At 37.1% G+C, this 20,927-nt stretch overlaps 1 protein-coding gene across 50 annotated transcripts in view; it reads right to left on the reverse strand.

Annotated features, from left to right (window-relative positions):
- SLMAP (sarcolemma associated protein) overlaps positions 1-20,927 on the reverse strand; it is a 92,305-nt gene that overhangs the window by 46,120 nt on the left and 25,258 nt on the right. For 28 of the 50 annotated variants that reach the window (XM_075096129.1, XM_075096130.1, XM_075096121.1 and 25 more), the window contains exons 2-4: positions 7,273-7,426; positions 1,462-1,534; positions 71-107 (exon numbers count right to left, since the gene is read on the reverse strand). In XM_075096129.1, the coding sequence (XP_074952230.1) occupies positions 71-107; positions 1,462-1,534; positions 7,273-7,426 (264 nt within the window). The remainder of the gene's footprint in view (positions 1-70; positions 108-1,461; positions 1,535-7,272; positions 7,427-20,927) is intronic. The other 22 variants (XM_075096132.1, XM_075096131.1, XM_075096100.1 and 19 more) reach the window with 1 other exon arrangement.

Consider the following 20,927-nt stretch of genomic DNA (forward strand, 5'->3'; position numbering starts at 1 on the left):
CTTCATCTTTATAAAAAGTCAGAAACAGCATGTGTCTGAATAAGGCAGAAAACAGCAAATACTGAATTACCTTGTCAACAGGACTTGGTAATGGAGCATGGATAACACTGAAAAAAAAAAAGATCGGAAATTTAACAAAGTGCAGAATACCAGTTCAAAAATCTAGACAATCCCTAGTACTGCCCATTTAATCAAGATGTTTTGTATTTTTAAGTTTATTCTTCAGATAAAAATGAAGAATATACAAACGTGCATAACTGGTTATAACTATACTGAGCGATGTTTTCAAAGTTACAGAACTATTTTCAAATTATAAATCCAAGGTCTGTTCTAAAGACTCTCTTTACCAACCTTTATTTCAGTACTTACATAATATTTGATTTTTTAAAAAAAAACTGATTTATTAAGATTTAAACCAATTTACATGCACAAAACAATAGATATGAAAAGACAGTGGATATACTACTACTCTCATTTACAAATTCAACAAACTGTGTAGAATAGTATTTGGTTACTTATATAATTTGGTACATTTTCACTACAGCAAATGTTATACTTGTATATTTTCATCAGAACTAAAAATTTAACACCATACATTTCTACTATTTCTTATTAGGACATGCAAAATTTCCCATAATAATTTATTTTGATTTTTCTTCCCAGAAGCAAAGGCACCCTAAAGCTTCATGCAAATATTTCTGGATACTAATGATAAAAGAATATTTAAATTAAACAATAAAAAACCACATACAATTGCTGAGGATGAAAGGTGATTAAAATTATGTCATTTGTAATTGGCACCGAGTTACTGCCAACAAAATGTTTACATTTTTTGTTTCCACCACTCTGAGATTTTCTCCAAAATGTGCATGTATACACAGAAACCCCTCTCAATATTCATTTGAGTTTCCAAACATTATTCCATCCAACATATTTTATGATTTTGTTTTCTCCCATGCCAGGCAAAGCTTCCTTTCATTGCAACACCAAATAACTGCACCACAAGGACACATTACTTCATTACTTATCTGAAGAATATAAACAGTGTTATGTGCACATGGTACAGACAGAGACACCATTAACCTCACTTTAGTAGAGTCTATGAGCATTTAAAGGAGCAAAAATAATAATCCCAAATAAAAAAGTGGGAAGGAGAATGCTCATTTCCTCTCTTTTGTCCTATATTCTTCTGTTTATAATACCCATTCCAGCAGACTAAACCACAGCCAGTCCGAAAAGCCCAACTTGATAAGAACTTTTTCATTCTTTCATAGCTGTCTTAATTTCTAAAAGCAACAAGCAAATGAGACTTTTTTTTCATGTCTGCAAAAGAACCACACTCAGTTATTTTCTTTGCACGATTACAGGAAAAGAAACTGTGCTGATTTGAAACAATGTCCATCAAATCCTCATTATACAGTAGTTTAATTTTCCTACACATGAATAGATACTTATTCTTACTCTGATCGCAATCGAGCTTCCATTCCATCTGGAAGAAACAGTTTGATTGTGGAGACTATACATCCATGGGTAACTGAAAAGAAACAAATACTAAGTCATCATGATTCATTACTATTTAATTATAAGTTCAATGGTTAATGTTATAGTAACCAAGTGAACTTTCTTAAGAAACTCTGAGGCAGGCAAACAAGAAGAAGCATGAATGCCTTCAAGAACCAGTGCCTGGGTCTGCCTTCTTGGACCTCCTCTGGAGACAGGAAACTTTAACATTAGAAACTTGAAGAGGTTATGCTGTACGCTTAGTCCTGGCTGTGAAGCAGTTACAGCTCCAATTCTTCCACTTGCAGCAATGGCTACAAGATGTCTTTGCTGCAGCAAGTTTAAAAGTTAACTGTATGTTTTGATCACAAAATGAGGAAAAAGGAATGCATCTTACCGGTGCCGGGTAATGGGAATACAGAAATATAAATAAAATAAGGAGCTATCTTTTTGACAGGATTCCTATGAGCATATCCAGGGATTTAAAAAGTAACATTATCCAATCTGTGGTGCCAGACACTCACTTCAACATCTGGAACTTGCCCAGTGATTGTTATTTACAAACACAAAGATCAAAAAGGGAACACAGAGGAAGAATATAAGAACCACAGACAAGTACATCCTCTTGAACACTATGAGCAGCATCATTCAAGACAATACATCTTTATTTTGGTATGCTTGGAGTACAGATCTAACGCACAGCCCTAGACAAGTGGCCTCTCATTTCAGAAGGAGAAAGCTTGCTTCTCCAGGACTAAATTTAAGATTCTTTTAACGCCTAAGGAACAAGAGAAGCAAATGCAATACTTGATTCTCACATCAAGTTCAACATCGCTTCACAATGTTCCCCAAAAGTGTTACTGATACCATTTTCAATGACATTGCAAACAGTCAGATTATGTCTGGGGTTTTCAACTGGTTTGTTTGTGGGTTTGGGGTTTTTTTTTGTTTGTTTGTTGGTTTGGGTTTTTGGGGTGTTTTTGGTTGGGGTCCACCCCCTACCCCCCATATGGTTCTATGATTTGGGAAGTAAAAATTCTCTCCAGTTACATGGAAAGATACACAGATGTTCTTCCCAAAAATACTACTGCAAGCTAGATACAAATAAGTATATGGTCATTTATCATCTACCACTATACCTAAAGCACCCACCAACATACAAAGATGAATAGCTGCTCTACTTTCACAGCTATTAATATCAGCAAAACAGCTAAACTGGCTTTGAAAAAAAAAGGGCAATGGGTGTTTTAGGACAACGGCAGTACTCCAGGGAAACAAGACAGCTCTTTGAGGAAGCTGCCTCAATAGAATCTAAAATTACAGGAGAAATGAACCAACTAAACAGATTTGTTCTTAACCTTTATTCAGTGCTAAAAGCTAATGCTTTGGAGAAGTAGCCTCTTGGCTATAGCACCTCGGCTCTTTTAAAGCTGACCTGGTAAAGTAATAAATTTACATGCCAGGGAAGAACAGTCAGTCTCAAAACAGATTAATCCATGGGTATTGGGGCTTTTTTGGCTTCAGACTTAAACCCCCAGAATTCACAAATCTGTTCTTGCAAAAACATAAAAAAAATACATCAGTAATATTAGCTGTAGCATGTAATACTCACACAGCTTTCATAATGAAGAATCTTTCCTTTAAGGCATAAAGAAGAAATTAGTGATTTCAAGAAAAAAGAATTAGAGTATCTGAAGTTAAAGGCCAACAGACAGCTTTACCTTTGGGTCACATCAGGTGGGTCTACTGTGAGATTATATAATTCTAAAGTTCTTCTGTCAACACTCAGACTGAAAAAGTTCTCCTAAAAGCTGCAGGAGCTTTATTTGCATAACAAATTAAGAGATAAAGAGGATTTAGCAGAGGGTCTCAAACAGACAGTGACTATGAAATGGTACCGAGCATTTTGATAGGCTTATAAAATAATAAAGAAAACCCCTGCATTCTGTCCTTTAGCTATCAGTTCATGATAATTGAAAGAACAATGAGAAATCCTAAGGGAAAGGTAAAGCAACATGTAACACATTATTATAACGATGACCAGACAAGACAGTAGTAATTGTTTAAATTCTAGCCTGTATTATTTCTTTTGGGGAATTTATAAAAAAGGCAGTAAAGCAACCTCTGGTTGCCAAACGGGTTTGAGAAAAGTCGCACCCAAACTCAGGGACGTGCCCCCCTCCCCGGGCCCCGGCGACACGGCGTGCACTCACCTCCCGGGCGGCTGAGGGGCCGCGGAGCGGGGCCGGGGCCCGGACCCCCCGCCGCGGGCCCGGAGCGACGCTGCGGCGCCAGGGCGCGGCGCCAGGGGGCGCCCCAGGCCGGCGGCCGCCCAGCTCCCTCATCCGCCGCTCTCCACAGATGAAGAGGGGAAAAAACAAACAAACAAACAAAAAAAACCACCAAAAACCCTATTCCTCCTCCATTTGCTCTGCGAAACTCCAGTCACACACCTGCTGCATCATTCGGGAACATCTGTCACACGCCTCACCACGCAACTCCAGCAAACTACCGAGAGTTGCCCTGAGCCCTGATAAGGGGTTTATGCTGCAAAGGAGCATAAAAACAGGAATAAGGAAATAATTGTCTCAAAATTTTTGCTTCACAGAGACAAAATTTGCAAATGATGCTCTCATTTTTATTTTCACTTGTTAACGTGGTAACAGCAGCCATGGCAATAATCAAAAAAGCACTAAGAAACTGCCTCTTTTACTCTGCTCTGATCACTCCATGTATTTGACAAGCAGCATGCACTGGGTTTCCTCATCTGCACAGGCTTTTTCAAACACCTCATGAGAGAAAAGATGTATTAAAGAGTCCAAACCTGACTAGAGAAAAAGTGCATAAACTGTATTTGAACTAAATCATCTGCTATTTGATCCTACTTGAAAGCCTGCTGCTCCTTTCCATGCAGGGAAGTCACCACCACTTCACTCCTGGAATGCTCTGGCACTGACTGGGAAATTTAGAAAGTGCTAAAAGAAGATAAACCGCACTAATGCAGAGAAAAGCACAGTAAGATGATTAATAGATAAATACTGTATTAAGAAGAGGGAAATGAGCAGGCCTGTGCACCTGTTATTAATATAACAAGTGGACAAATAAGGAAGCAGGAGGATTGGAAACATTTCTCTCAGGCCTGTTAATGATTTCAGTTCAGCTGCAGAAAGCAGAGGAACTGATGCTCATGTAAGATATCCCAAAAGAAAACACATACTGAATGTGCCATTATTTTAATGAAACAAATCAAGATCATATTTGCAAGGAAGTGACTTACTAAAACACAGCCTGAACAATAAAATAAAATGTATTCTAGCAATATTTTAAAAACTCAGAATTTACATAAGCAAATAAAAATCTACCTACTCTGTCATTACCTTATAATTACACACAGCAAAATGCTGAAATGTCTTGTGAAAGTAAGGCATTATGTAAATACCAGAATGCCAAATGGTTGTAAAGGGAATCACTAACTGAACAACTACTTTCATGTCTGTTTCATTACTACATTAGGTTATCAGTAACATCTAAGATTACTGAAATGAACTGGTGAAAAAAAATATTTTTATATGCATGCCAGTTGCATTCATGGGTAAACACTAACTGTGATGCAGCTGATTCATGCCCCAGCATGATGATACAATCTTCATTCATTGCTTTGGAGAGCATGAGCTGGGAGGAAAGCAATTGTATGCTCTTCCTCATTAGCTAGATCAACACATTCATGAGTAACATGAGTACAGTTCCTATATTCAAAGCTAGAGAAGAGGAAAAGGAAGGCTGCACAACCTGATCACTCATTACACAAATGCCAGGTCACTGGGATCGTGTTTTGTAAAACTAACATAAAACCATTGGGAAGAACTACTACTGGCAAGAATTTGCTTATGATGAACTTTCCACAAACTTTCACATAAACTAATTGCTGATAAAAACAAGTGAACTCCAATTTTTTTTCCAACTACATCTTAAAACAACAACTTGTTTAGGTCTAAATACACATGAAAATTCAGCTTCTTTTAGAGAGGACAGCATCTCATCAAATGAATAGTTCCAGGTTCATTAGATGCAAAGTATTCCTTTGATTTATTCCATGTATAATGCTAGTGTTCATAAATATTTGCAATCACTTCACATGAAATAACGTTTTAAGTGACTCCCAGACAATTCCAACTAGACATCCAGGAGTTATATCTTTGCAATATAATTTTTGAAAAAAGTGAAACAATATATTGTGACCCTGACCACCACAAATCACTCAAAAATACTACAGCTTCAGAAGATCTCCACCACAAAATACTTCACCACCTCCACTGCTTAACAATGTTTTCTTTAAAGAGATATTCGTTAACCTTCCTCGAATACTTCAGACTTTGAGAACTATAAGCTACCTGGCTCAAGAATGGATAGAATTTGAGAGTAACAGATGAAGCAGGCTTCATATTTTTTTTGTTCACTGAATGCGCTTTAAAAATTCTACTGTTGGTACTATGGGTTGGCTTGCTGGGTTTTATTTTTGGGTTGTGGGGGTGGTGTGTGTTTTTTGGGGGGTTTGGGGGTTTTTTTTTGTTTGTTTGGGGTTTTTTGTGTGTGTGCAGGTTTGTGTTTTGTTTTTTTTTTAAGAACTTCACCATCAGCATTTAACTTTAATATTTTTCTTTCATTTAATTCTTTTTCTAATATACCCCTCTTTAAGGATATAAGCTCTATGAAGTTCTTGTTCAGAAAAGTAGTCCAGTGGAAGAGCTGTGGATGACAGATCTGCCATTTTATTGCCAAATCCCTCCGTTAACAGATTAGGATTCTTCAGAACAGAAAGCAGACCGACCCATTAGGTAACTTCAAAAAATCTTGACAACATTGATTACAATCTAGTCATTCACATACAGACCAGTCTTCAGAAAGAAAAGGAAATGGCTCCTGAAACACTGTACATAAATGCAAAAGAAAGATACGGAGGCTGCATTTTTATTGATTAACACAGATACATAGCCATTACCATAATACAGGATCTCTGAGCGTACATACTGGGAAGAGGACACCAAGAAAGATAAACCAAACAAAAACCCCATCACCTCATTTTCAGCTAGTTTTTCTATCCTCATTTTAAAGTACCTGCAGAAACCAAATCAATAGCAGTCACAGAAATAAAAGGTAGGTATCTTGACAAGAATAAAAGTAACCTGTTTCAAACCTATACCCAGTACTTTATCAAGAAATGCAGTTTCATATTTCTGCTGCATTATTAGCTGAAACTTCAGGGTTCACAGGCTTGACAGAAAGGTAGTTACAAAAATAAAATTAAAAAAAAAAAAACAACCACCAAAAAAACACCCAAAAAAACCCACACAGCACTAAGCACACATGCCCATGCTGCACTTCTTAAATTGCTGTAAGTCAATTTAAGTGAGACAATAGCTAAACATGTGGTCCCAGCTGGGCCTCCTTTTCTGGGTCTGCATTTCCACTACACACACTAGCACCCATACAGCCACAGAAGAAGGTGGACTGTGGAAGCAACCCAGTTAAAATCTAGTTGGCGGGTGGGGGGTGTGTAGAGTCAGTGGTTTCAGATCATTTTCTTGACCGATTTGACTGCATGGTCAAAAGACACACTGCCAGCATAAAGGACGGAAGAGGTAACAAAAAAAAAACAACCCACCCAAACTATTTTCTTACAACCGGAATACTGTTTACTCTTGAAGATTAGATCGTAATAAGATGTTCTAAATAAATATACTTGGGGAAAGAAAAAAAGAAAAAGATCCATACCCTTACCTTTCCGCGTGTTCTCCGTCACATCTACACCAAACTGGATGATGTCACCTGACATAATTTCACATGGTGGGCTTTCCTCAGATCCTCTGCTCAGTCTCTGACTATTAATAAAGGTACCATTACTACTTTTAGTGTCTTGAAGATAGAACTGTAAAAACAAACAAAAAGAATACTAAAGTACCTGGAAAAAACCAAAATAAGTATGATGAAACATAAGCTCCAGTAAAATTTTATTTGCTATGAAATATAGCTTGACCTCCCAAAGTAGAGGACAAATGTATCAAACTCAAAACATCCTCCTCAGTATGCAATACCTTCACATTATCAGGAAATATTTGTAATTGACTTTTAGTTGTTTAACATATGATTGAATTCTAGCGCATAGACTATGCAAATAATTGTTACAAAGTGTACTTAACCTACTGCCTGCTAGAAAGGATCAGAAGTTGTTAGCAACAACACTTTTTGCCACACACATGTAAGAATTTATATTTACACTGGTCAACACACAAAAATTCTAACTGCTCATACATTTAAGGTACCAGTGTTCCATAACACAAATGTGCTGTAAGGAAGACTAACACTGAGGGCACAAGGGAAACCTTTGGCAGAAGACAGAATTCCTGAATCTTAATATAAGACCATGGTGAAACTAAGGAAAGAAAATTAGGATACTTTTACCTCTCAGCGATACTAATTCACAGCATTCAGTTAATCTCAAGATCGTTGCATTACCAAGTACCTTTGTAAACATTCATTTGTGGAGTTAATTAAATTTTAATAGCATCTTATTGAATCAGAAACTGCTTATGACAGAAGACTTCTAGTCAGAACTTCTGCATCTGAGAAGAGGTTACAGGTGAGTCACCAGGCAGAAGACTAGAGTCACTGGCTGAGACCTGATCAGCAGACAGCATGAAAGGGGACTGGAATGTTATTAACCAGCCAGTGTAACTACTGAAATGAGTCACTTTCGGTAGTTCAAAATGACAGTAGTTATTACAGGAACCTGACGGGATGGCAGAAATTCCTGCCTTCCTGTACTCATAAGGCATCTATATCATCAAGTCCCAAAGCAAACGTAAGCCTCGAGGAGATAAGTTGCCTTCAGAGAAATTAATGTATTCCCATGTTCTTCCTACAAAAGCAATTGATGATTTTTTTTCAGGATTACGTACAAACTTTTCCATGCTTTTATTTGCCTCTATTATCACACTCAAAAAAAGTTCTATATAGCTCAAAGCAATAGGGTCGAGGGAAAAGGTGGGTTTAAAACGGAGTAAGACACCAGCACTAGGGCTCTTCAGATCGCATACCGGAAATTGACACCAAGCGTCTGTATCTTACATGTTTGACCTGGGTACCACAAAGCAGTGCCCCTAACCTGAGAGCTCTAATGCGACTGGGTCCAGAAGATGCAACTCAACACAGTAATCGGGGGGAATGCCAGCACAGAAAGGCTAAGCTAGGTGTACATAATGACAGAATGAAAAGCAGCACATGGAAGATTTTTCTCCAAGAGATATGCCTTTCGCCTTAAACTGAAGACAAAGAAAATAATAATCAGTCATATGATCACAAAGATAAAGGGTAAGCAGAAAATTATGGATAGATCAAAAAATTATGGCTGCATTCACTGCATTAACAATCAGACCCACCCTACTCTAAATAATAGTCTATATATTATGAAATACTACATATTACTACATAATAATATAACATGATATAACTTTTATAAATTATAATTCCAAAAGCCCATCAAATTAAGTAGCTTGTTAATTTACTAATCTGAAAGTACTGAACCCTCTCATGGTTCAGTGCATTAAAAATAATTACTTTTTAACTTCCTGTTAGTTTTCAGTTAGCCTTCTGCTCCATTTGAAAATCCTTCTGTTACGAAAAAGTGAGTCACAAGCAAGGAGAAACAAACATCCTTGTGCTTATTTGATTTTCCCCACCCTTTTATTTCCTATGCATAATATCTGCCTTTTATCCCTCCAACTTTCTGATTAATCACTGCCCCTTGTAAAGACACTTCTGCATAATCTGCAGATGGGGCACAGATGAGACAGCACAGGGAAATACAAGAGAGGGACCACAGGGAAGGAAGCACAACAGAGCATCACCAATATAAAACTTACAAAATACCAGTAGACTCTCAAAATTCAAACTGTGAAGAAAAAACGTAAACAAATAGCCACAGAAAATACACATTAAAGTTAATATTAAATTGACGTCCATTTAACTGTATGCTACTGAATTTAATTATGTGAATTTTAGAAAAGTGATGCTCTTGAAGTCTTTATAAACAGGATTAAAATGCTCTCCTCTTCCTGCATCTAGTAAAGAACTAAGTAAAACCAGCAACATGTTAATAAGCTGATGTCTAAGCAGAAATGCACTGACTTTAAGAATTAGCAAAAAGGATTCAGTCATCTTTAATGTAGCAGCTGATCAGCAACCCACAGCACTGGTCCATTTCACATGGCAAATTCAAACGTTTCCGTACTGATTTTCACTAGTTCAAATTATATTAAAGGTCTACCCCATCATCACTGTTGTATCATTACTAAAAGTTATCTTTAGAAAACAAAATCAAGCACAAGCCTTGAAAGAAACACGTGTATATGACAACCAGTATTTATGGTAGTATGCTGGTATTTAATATGCTCTTAATTATGCAGTATCCTTGGTGGGTTCTCCAGTTCCTAAAACAATGCCTTTTACACAGCAGCTATGTAACACAGTGCCTTCTGTGAAACCAGCACCATTTGTTCTTCTGCTTTCCAGTGCAACCAACAAACTTCAGCAGCAGTACCAGCTTAAAGAGTAACTATAAATCTTTCCCTTCCCCGATGCCCATTGCTGAGTTGCACCATCACCTCTTTAGCTGTACGGGCTCAAGCATTTGTTTAGTCACTGCAAACCAGTTTTGAGAGCTGATGCAAGTTACATGAGGTGCTGCTTAAGCCAGTACTGCCAGAAAAAAGGGCAGCATATACTGACCTAATTACACTTGCTTTTATAATTCACACTTCCTTTCAGATCAAACTGAAGGCCCAGCCCTTTTGTGCATCCTATTAACAACTAGTCCAATCTGGAGCAGGGAGGATAGTCCATGAACATTCACCTCAGTTTTTGAGGACTGTAAAAGAATTATCGTGTCCTTAATTTAGATCATAACTATATATATGAATGGTTTGAGTGGTGGTTTTTCCTCTTTCTTAAAATACAAGGTAACACATGACTATTTAAGAAACTTACACTCCAGTGTCATAACACCTTCTCAGGTAGAAAAAGAAATCTCAGCCCACATTTCCTCCTTAGTAATTTATGTTCTCATGATAGTTCACATCCTCTCTCATTCATACCCCATTAATAAACTCAGTTAACTGCAGACATCCTTCTATGCTGCTTCCACAAAATTTATGAAGACTTTATTCTAAAGTCAAACTTGCAGTACATCAGTACACTCACTCTTCTCCAGTACAGCCCATCCTCTTTAGAAACTGCATTAAGGAAGTTCCAATAAATTACAAATTTTTGTTTCCATGTTATATAAGGAATTGATTTTACAAATTTAGGATTTATTATCTTTCAAGTTAATATTCAGTTTTGAAAACTGAACAAAAGAACCTCCTCCTATAGTGTATAAAAAAATCTCATTCCATTTAAGTTCCATTGATTTCTAGGTCAACAACTCAGATTATGAGTACCACAGCTTGCTGAATCAGTCTCCATTTTACTTTGATACAGCTATATAGCACTACAATTTTTCCCCCCTGAAAAATTCATAATATTTCCTGATTAATGAAATAGAAAGAATATTCCATAGAGATCCCATATTATAATACATTAAACTTATGCACATAACATATGAATCCTAGCTGATATTAGGAAGTTACAAAATTGCTATGCTCCAGAAGGGCAGATTTTACCTTTACCTATAAAAAACAGATAGACTGTTTCTTCAAAGAAATAAAACCAAACAATAACAAAAAACCCATTCTGCTTAATGATTACTACTCCAACATCTTCCAAGCGGTAAGCAGAAGGTAACTCCTTACTTAGCCTGACAAGTGAGCAAGTCATGAAGTGCTTTGTTTCCCCAGCCATATGCAATTCTGGTATAGGACGAGACACTTCTGAAGGATCTCAGAGAAGACAACAGATGGGCTCAGAGATGCACAGAAAATCTTGAAAAGAAAGCAGCACACTTTTTCATTGATTTAATTACCTGGATTTAATTCCAGTGCAACACAAGGGTAGAAGAAACAACTGGTGAGCTTTTGGTTTAATGTCTTACTACAAGACACTAACTACTAGCACTACCTTTTTCATCTTGACAATATACAGCGTCTCTCAATACACAGCATTATTTCACTGAGGCTCAAGCTAGAAATTTAACATGAAGTTCCAGAATTAGCCTAAAATGTAGCCAAACACATCATCAAAAATGGACTTTTAACTAACTTGCTAGTTCAACATTTTAGCTTTCTGAGAACAAAATTAAAATCTCAAAATAACAGCAGTGTATAAATATCAATCACACACTCAAAAGCCAAAGACAGAGATCTTTCCTTTGCTTAATTGTTCACTACAAGGTGAAGATGAAGAATAAGTGTTCCACATACAGGATGACCAAAAAAACTCCAAATGTTTAAAGACTAAGTCCTCTATTAATGAGTTCTTGATTGTTTTGGAAAAACTCTTATGGCTTAACTATGTACCCCAAGTACAATACAAAGAACAAAAGAACCTCAAGTCGCTTCTAGGGTAGAACTGTACCAGTACTGCAGTACGGCAGTAAATCAAGAATGGCGATCAAGACAGACTCACATAACATTTGCTATCACTATGTATAGCCATCCTTTTCCATTTTAAGAGCACATTACTGCTACTCCACCTAACCCAGATAGCATGATTGTCCTGAACGGCAGTTTCTGAGAATTACAGTGAGGAGAACTACTGGAGAACTGAGACAGTTTGTCTGCAGACACGTGAGATTTACTCCATGAAGAGGAACAAATTCTACATCTAAAAATGCAGACATAGAACACAGCATAGATCTAAACATATTTCAACCGTATTCATTAGCTGAATTAAGTAAATAATAAGCACCAAAATGTAGGCCACTGCCTCTTTTACAGAAAGTAAATCATTAATATATTTTATTTATTAAATATATTTTCATTGCCTAGACAACTAATGTAGAAAGAGAATCCCAATTTCAGGACCACATAGTTTACCATTCTCTTCCTCATGTCTTATTTTCTGTGTGAAAGAAGCACACACAACTCCCTTGCACTTCTGAGCACTGTTATACAGGCTTTGAGGCATTAGTTTAAACCAGAAAGATTTAAATTTTCAAATTCTGAACTATAGCCGCTAAGGAGATGACAACTTCATTTTTGCCCTGTTTACTACCACAAAGGGGCAGCAAGGCTGTCAGCTAGAGCTGTTAAGCCATAAAATGCTGCAGTTAAGATGACATTCTTCCCCTACTCATGCTACAAACTAAATGATCAATCATTAAACAATGCTGGCATTACAAATGCACCCCAAGTACTAAAGCTCATACTCAAATGCAGCAAGTAAATGGGGATCTAAAAATTGGAATATTTGCCCCAGAGTAATACTTCAGTACAAAATTGTACTGAGCAGTACAACTATGTTTGTTTACTTGTTTCACCCTGAGTATTCTACTAGAAGACGAAGTACGCTGGCTTTGCACAATCTGAATTATGCACAAAGATTTTAGAACAATGCATAATGGGGTCAAACCAATATGGCCAACATTTATCACAGTGCAGCCAGAAAGCTTTTACAATTGAAAGATCATTTTATCTTCCTTGAAGTGTTAAAACTGACTACTTTCATTTTGGAAGCAGTGTTTCTGCTAGCAGAGTACACGATGCAAACAACACTAAATTCCAGGTCACTCCTTTGGCTGTATGATAGAGAAGTTCAAATGCTAAATTATCTCCAGATCCAATTGACTGAGTTCCTCATTCTGGTCTGCTTAGACACATCCTAAATTCCTTTCCTCTCTCACTTGCCTAACTCCACCCATCTATCAAGGAAGTAGAACTATTTGTCTCCATAAGCAAGCATAATTCACAGGGTGGGGCACATCAAGCAAAATTGCTTTTCTATTTAGTCTTATATCTCTTAAACACATGGATCTAATAGCTCTTTGCTTGCTAAACACCAGCTCCTTCAACTTAGAAACAAAACTAGTGCATTAACTTCTGAGTTCTTAGCAAATCTCCATTTTAAAATGAGTCTAGCTCTTTGCAGCAGGCACAGGCTGTGAAACTAAGTGACCAGCTGTGAAGGGATTTTCCCCATCAGATTGAACAAACTGAAGGAGTGGCAGACAGCTATTCAGTGACCGTAAGTACAGAAGGTCCCCAGAAAGAACCACAACTTGCTAGCAGCTTTCACTTAACTTCTTTAGAAAATAAACACAATCACTCTTTCTATGCAGTAAATACAAAAAAGGGAAAAGTTAATCTTCGTTGACATAGAACTGGACAAAAAATATTCACCCTAAACTTTGAACTGAAAGTGTAAGCCTAATCTAAATCCAGCTACCCTGACGAGAAAGGTTAAAATCCTCAGCTACCCCCAGGAATTCAGTGCTATCCTTCCAAACCTGCCAGTAGCTCCAAGGGCTAGGAGGGACAGGACAGCACTTCTGCTGACCAAGTTGTTCCATGTCTGCTTACTCCTTGAAGTTCTGGTGACTGTACTGCCAGGACAACCCTGCTCATACTTGTAATCAAGCAAAATAAACTGTGCCAGTAAAAGCAGTTTTGTGCCAGCATAACCGAGTCTGGGTATGAACAGAGTTCAGCCTTTTCCGGATGCATCTGAAGTGCTGTGAAGTATTAAATCCTCTGCTGCTTGCCGTGTTCCAATCATTCAAGTGCTCTGAAGTTCACTACAGGCCCTGTCATTCAGCTTAACTTTTGTCTGAGCTGACTCAGGAGACTTTGCCTGAGAACAACACAGGGGCTGTGACTGGGGAAGGGAAGACGAGCTGGATTTATAGGGGAGCAGGAGGAACAACCACCCTAGGTAGAGGGTCAAACACCAAGAGGCACTAACAGCTTGAACTGTGCACAAAACAACCTTGAGTTACTCTAGTGTGTTCCTCGGTAGCAAAATGTCACCTTCCTCAACAAAACACAGCAAACATTTCCAGGTGTGTTGTACCTGCAAACATTTCAGCACAGACCTTCCTTTTGATATACTACATTGCAATGCTTATTTTAACTGGCAAGTTCTACAGATACTTACACATACCAATTTTAAATTATGGCACATTAAAAGCATTACAGAGGTAATACCATCTCCCACCTGTTGTACCCATTAGGCAAAAGCATTTACTTTCTAAACCACTATTCAAGCCCCACATTTGCTAGTAGTTTTAACTCAACTTACTGGTCTGAAGGTGAAAAGGACTTCAAGGTTCCTATTAGCTCTGGAACTAGGCTCAGGACTCAAGGTTACTATTAGTCAATAGCTGTATACTATTGTTTAATATTTGGAGTTATCCATATAATCTACTTTACATTAGCAAAACCCAGAAACAGGATGTCAGACATTTACTTTAAAAGGATTAAGTCTGTATTAGGAAGTGGTCATTATTTACAGAAAGGCTACTAAAGACTAAACAATACTTTTTAATTATTCAGTTTTAGAACAAGCTATGCAGAGCTTAAAAGCATTCTATTTAAATCCTTTGGGCTATGTATTATCAAACAAAATTCGAGCTGCACTGTTGCATTTTTCAAAGTAATTCACATTAAAATGAGATTGTCAGAAGATGGTTAAAAGTTTAAGTTCAGGACCTCAAACTATACCCCAATCCAAGTTCTCTAGTTATAACAAAAGCAAAACCCCATGATCGCAATTCAAAGCTTGTGGATATATAAAAAAGAATGATGATGATGATCTCTACTACATTTCTCCAAAAGTTTGCTGTAATTAGGCATTGTTGCCCTCAACTTCAAACCATAGTCCCATACATCTTTCACAATCACTATACCATTCAAGACAGGTCAACTCACATGTGGTAATGGATGAAAGAAATGAGGCAGCTGAACCCAACACCATCCTAGTTATCTGCTCCTTACCCATCACAGAAAGCAGCAAAGATGGCTCAATGGCAGGGACAGCTGAACAACTCAGCGTGGTTCCACAATTCCTACCGTTTTCATTTTGCTTAATTTGGTCGGTATATAACAATGACCTGGACTAAAAGTGAGCATACTTCAGAAGCTGGTTCCTAAGCCATATACTCAACACCTCCCACAACTGCAGCAGCATTCAAGATGAGAACAGCAGAGAGCAGGCTGTATTTATGATGTCAACCATCTGATTTCTGTCAGTTGCTATCAGAATCTCAAGACCTTAAAAGTACATTTCACAACTAGAATTTGGGGTTCTCTGTATTAGGAGATAGCTGTCTGAAGCTGGAGTAAACTAAGAAAACCATGATGGCTGCATCATCTTTGCTTTCATAAAGTAAGTAAACAAATTGCATTACAATTTCTGGAACCCCCCAACATCCCAATGATCAGTACAGAACTGTAAGAACATCACTAACCCACTTTCAGATTTCTTTTATTTACTTTAGCTCTAAATTGAGCTATCAACCCTCCAAACAAACACCTAGAACAACAAAACCTCTGGAAAAAAATACAGTAGTGTTAAGGTGATGCTAATCTATACGGAAAAAATTCTTTCATATGAGTTGGTCATCATCGGATACCAACGTTAAAGTAACAGCTTAGACAGAAAACAGTACTTTTGCTCTATGATTGCGCACTCATCCAAAACTTTGCATAAAAGGTGCCCAAGTCCTGTCTTTTTTTTGTTTGGGTTTTGTTGTTTTTTTTTTTGACTAAAAAACCCTGGAACCAACCAACAACAATAGAAACATTAACTGAAAGGATGGTTCCCCTTGCTAACCTATTCATTCTCACCTTCCTCTGGAAGAACTGGTGGCATTCAAGTAACCTCACAAACTATTTTCTAAAAACAACAATCTGTAACCTAACTTGACAGCTGTGAAGTTAACTCCTCCCAATAATCACATTCCATAATTGCAAAATGCAGTAAAACGCCCAGTCATCAATCCAGAAATGCATTCACTGTCAAAAGGAGCAGGATGACAAGATACTCCCCAAAAACCCCAAGATAAAATGCTTTACCACAAAATGTGACAATACCATACAAAAATAGATCTCTCTCCACATCAGTGTCACTAGTTTTGATGCAAAAGGCTATTTTTAAAAAGAAGAGATCTAGAAGAAGAGTTCTAATTAACAAGTAAATTGGTTTATATATAGCCGACTGACTTGCTACAGTAAGACATCTGTCACTGTAGTTACTAATTATTACTCTCTAGAATACCTCTTTTACTTAACTTTTGTCCTCCCAGTTCACAAGAATTCCTGAAAATCAGCCTTCTGCTACAAATGCTGGATGGTTTCAGGACTGCTAGAAAAATTTTATATTTATTCTCTTCACAGCTGAATCGAAGCATGTCCCTTCACATATGCCATGCTTTAAAACTTCCTTTTGTAAGTAAATCACAAAACAGATCAAGGACATTAACGGCCTCAGAAAAGGAGATGCAACTCCATTCAGAATAGCAACAAAGCAGAAAAGTTTCCTACAAAAAAAATTCTCCAAATCAGTACTAATTATATACGATTTTCTTGAGGAAAACAAGAACTTATGAGAATTTTCATGTAGGCCAAAAATTCAAAAGTAAAATTTTTATTCTACGTGAAATTCTCATCCTGAAGATGCTGAGAGATTTTTAAGGTATATTGCTGCCTTAACTGCTAAGCTAAAATACAGTAACAATAAAGTACAAAGGAAAGATTCCTGAAAAATGATTACTCACACATGGTCCCAAAATGCTCAAACTGACTCATTAGAATACAAAAGCAATATAATGAAGAGACTTATTTTGTATTACTCTGTCATAGATGACAATATCTTACACAACATACAGAGACTTAGAAAAAATTTCCTGCTCCATATTAAAAACCTGACAAGTGTAATGGACTCAAAACCAGTAAAAACTAGATAAAAATCAGGTTTCTAGAAGGATATTGTACTTGTTGCAAAGAAGTTGTTCTGCCATATTTCATTAAGGAAGCTCAGTCTCTTGTTACACAAGACATTTATACAGCTATGTATCACATATCACTGTGATACCAGTGATTACTTTGCGTAATTTACATCAACTTCTATCACCACATCAAACATTTACCCTGGGGAAAACATACGGACAAGGTGACTTTCTGAGGTTTCTCTTAATGTTACTGTGTTCTCTATATTAATAAATTATGGAAACATACTGCAACTTAATATGGCTTTAAAATTAAGACATGAAATAAAACACTTCAATAGGCCATTACTCAGAAATCCAGGCTTCTTCAGGATAATCACTTAAGATAATAATTTCTAACCATAAAATATTGCTGAAATACTCATCAGTCCCAATGCCCTTACATGAATACTTTCCTCCAAAACTAGACTGAAAGCTACATCCTATTGCTTACCGTAATAAATTCAATGAGAGTTTGGCAACATGACATACTCAAACTTTGCAATAACAAAAGTAAATGTTATCTTGAAGTGTACAAAGTTCCAAAGACTGTATTTGTAAGATGCGTGTATCCAGATAAAAAGGATTATGAGCTCTATAAAGAGCAGGTTCCTATATATAACTCTAATTTGTCTTCAGCTGTATGTTCCTAAAGGTTGGCAATTTATCATTGCAATTCACTCTTACCTTCAAGTGGCAAAAGCACCTGTATTAAAATTCTGCACTAGGCAAAAATGCTAAGACTATTCAAGTAACTAAGATTTTTATTCTTAAATTCAAAAGAAGTGGTTTAAATTGACGTTACATTCTTTGACTAACTTCATAAAGTGCAAGATCAAAATAAACTGGGGTCTTGTCTCCGACTACAGCAAAGAAAAGTATAACATAAAAAGGGAGATTTGTCATGTTTGGACATAGCTTTGCCTTAATTAAGACTAGAGGTAAGGCATGAATCTCTCCTGGTCTCTAAATTTTAAGATACTTGCTGTTTAAAACCTTGCATAAAAAAAATAAAACCAAAGATATAAAAAACCTACCAAAATAAACACTGAATTGTCTTAGTGGGAAATCATTGGAGTATAGGCAGAATTGACAGAAAAAGTAGAAGATAAATGAAAAGCAACTGTTGAGAAAAAAATGTTTAGGGAAGAAAAAAAGGAAACCTTGACATACTATCAGGACCTGGCACAGTAAATACTTAGAATAAAAAAATCCAACACACTCATTATCCAGTTTGCTTCCTCAAAAATCTTGAATTAACGAGACAATTGATTAGCAAAAGATTAACTGGAATTGAAATTTCCTTAAGAAATTTGCATTACTGAACTTCTAGCAACAAAAAATTGCATTTTCATCTGCAAGCAAATGAAGCCAAGATTACCAGATACTCCACCGGGTGAAGAGGCAAAAGAGATGATCTACTTATACAAAAGCAAAAAGTATGAGGCAGCTCATTAGTGTATCAGGAAACTCCAATTCTCAACCATAATCCCAGACATTTCAAGGCAGGTGCAGTACTGCAAAAGCTGCTTAACAATCTTGCTACACACTGCTAAGGTTCTCCAGTTAGTTAATCATTACCTCAAAGCTCCTCTACTCCTTGCAAAGAAGAATCTCTTCTCACGTGTTCACTTTTCAACTGTATCGAGAATAAAGGGAAAAGCTGTTGAAGCTATTTCAACCTTTCCTCATTCCTACTCTTTCTACAGAAGGTACTGTGTTTACCTACTGTCATTAATTCCATAGCACTGCTGTTTTATGACAGAGAAAACTCCCAGTGATCACACATTCCGATAAAAAAACCCAACACATTGGATTTCACAAACATCTCCAAATGCACAGTGGTTTGGTGTTGTCACAATAACACTACATAAAAATTCTAAAAATATCCTGGAAAATTTATGAAGAAGTTGTCTCCTTTCCTTTTAGCAAGGGACATATTCCATGTGAAAGGACTCTTCTGATGAGACTACAGTATTTTCTTCTTCTAAAACAAACATCTGCAGCAGGCCTAGTTAGTTCATTTCTCCTTCGCACAAAGCAAAGATTTCTTGCTTTCTGACATCTGCTCTTGAATCATTTATTAACAGATGACAGGTGTCACAAGGAAAATAATGTTCAGCATGTTTCTGAACTACAGTTAAAATGACCATACTGAGGATAAGCTTAATGTTATGGTGATATAAATTTCAATGCAGCCAATAAAGGTGCAGAAGTACAAGTCCTAACTCAAAAAAACTACCTAAGTACAAATGACACTATACTAATTTTAATTATGTCAAACTAGCTATTTTTGTAACAGGTCCAAACCACAAATACAACCAAAAATACAGCATAGCGAGAGTTCACTGCACACTTCCTCATACTGAAAACAAGGCGTCACCAGAGCAATATGCTCATCCATGTTTTTCTGAAGACTTCCCTGCATCAAGCAAGGACGAAAACTTTAAGAAATTACTAAATTCACTTAATTTTCATTCTGTGTTTTGAACTTCAGCATTCCATACAGAGTGCAAACGCAATTAACTGGAAACCAAACACCATCAGAGAAGGGTGCGGTTCTGAAGACGGAAAATTCATTTTCCAGCACAGAGAAGAAATTTGACAATTGGGAGTTTAATACTGGTAGTCAAGGCACTGCCAAGTCATACCTCCAACAAAGTGAGAGCGAAAATAGTCTGGGAGGAGGCTGTATTTATTTGCAACTCATTCTTAGGTCCAGACTTTCAAAGCAAGCAGTAATTGAATGCTGGTATTCATGAACAAAGGCGGCCTATCCTGGTGTTCCTTTGAGATCAACAACTTTACAACAAAAATCATTAATTTCTTTTAAGCTTAAGGAAAGAAGTACCTACAGCATGCATCCACATACTGATATGGGTCTGCCAGCAACATGAGAAATTGTATGAGCTGATTTTTTGATAGGCAATCTTAGAGAATATTAGTCAGCCATTTCTTTAGCTGTGTCCTACTGTCTTCAGAAGAAGGGGCAGGTGCTGCAGCCTTCTCACTGGTTTGGAACATCAGAACGACCCCAGCAGACACAGAGGAATGGGCAGAGCATAGATAAGATGTTCAAGGATATGGTAATTACAATTTCAAACACTCATGACTCATACCGGTCTTAGTCGAGGGCAAAAATCACATACCTTGTGAAACCCATGGTACCTTGGGTTTACAGATTAAAAGGTTTGCTAACATGGCAAAACTTGCCAAGGTAATTATTCCAGCACAGCTTTCCACACAGACGAAAGTATTTCAATGTCTTTTTTCTAGCTGTTTTCCATCATCTCCACAAAGTCATCAGGGACATTACACTGATAACACTGTGCCCATGAATTTTATTCTTCAGATAAGCTAAAAAAGCCCACCCCCCCACCCCCCCCAAAAAAACCCCAAAGACTCACAGAAAACTCTCAAACCTGAATGCCTTGTAAAATACCTTTATCAATATAAAAAGTACTTAGAACACATGACAACTGCCCATGACCAATCTGCCAGTGGGCACAAGGAG

Source organism: Phalacrocorax aristotelis, chromosome 6, assembly GCF_949628215.1.
Source record: "Phalacrocorax aristotelis chromosome 6, bGulAri2.1, whole genome shotgun sequence".
NCBI classification, from domain to species: domain Eukaryota; kingdom Metazoa; phylum Chordata; class Aves; order Suliformes; family Phalacrocoracidae; genus Phalacrocorax; species Phalacrocorax aristotelis.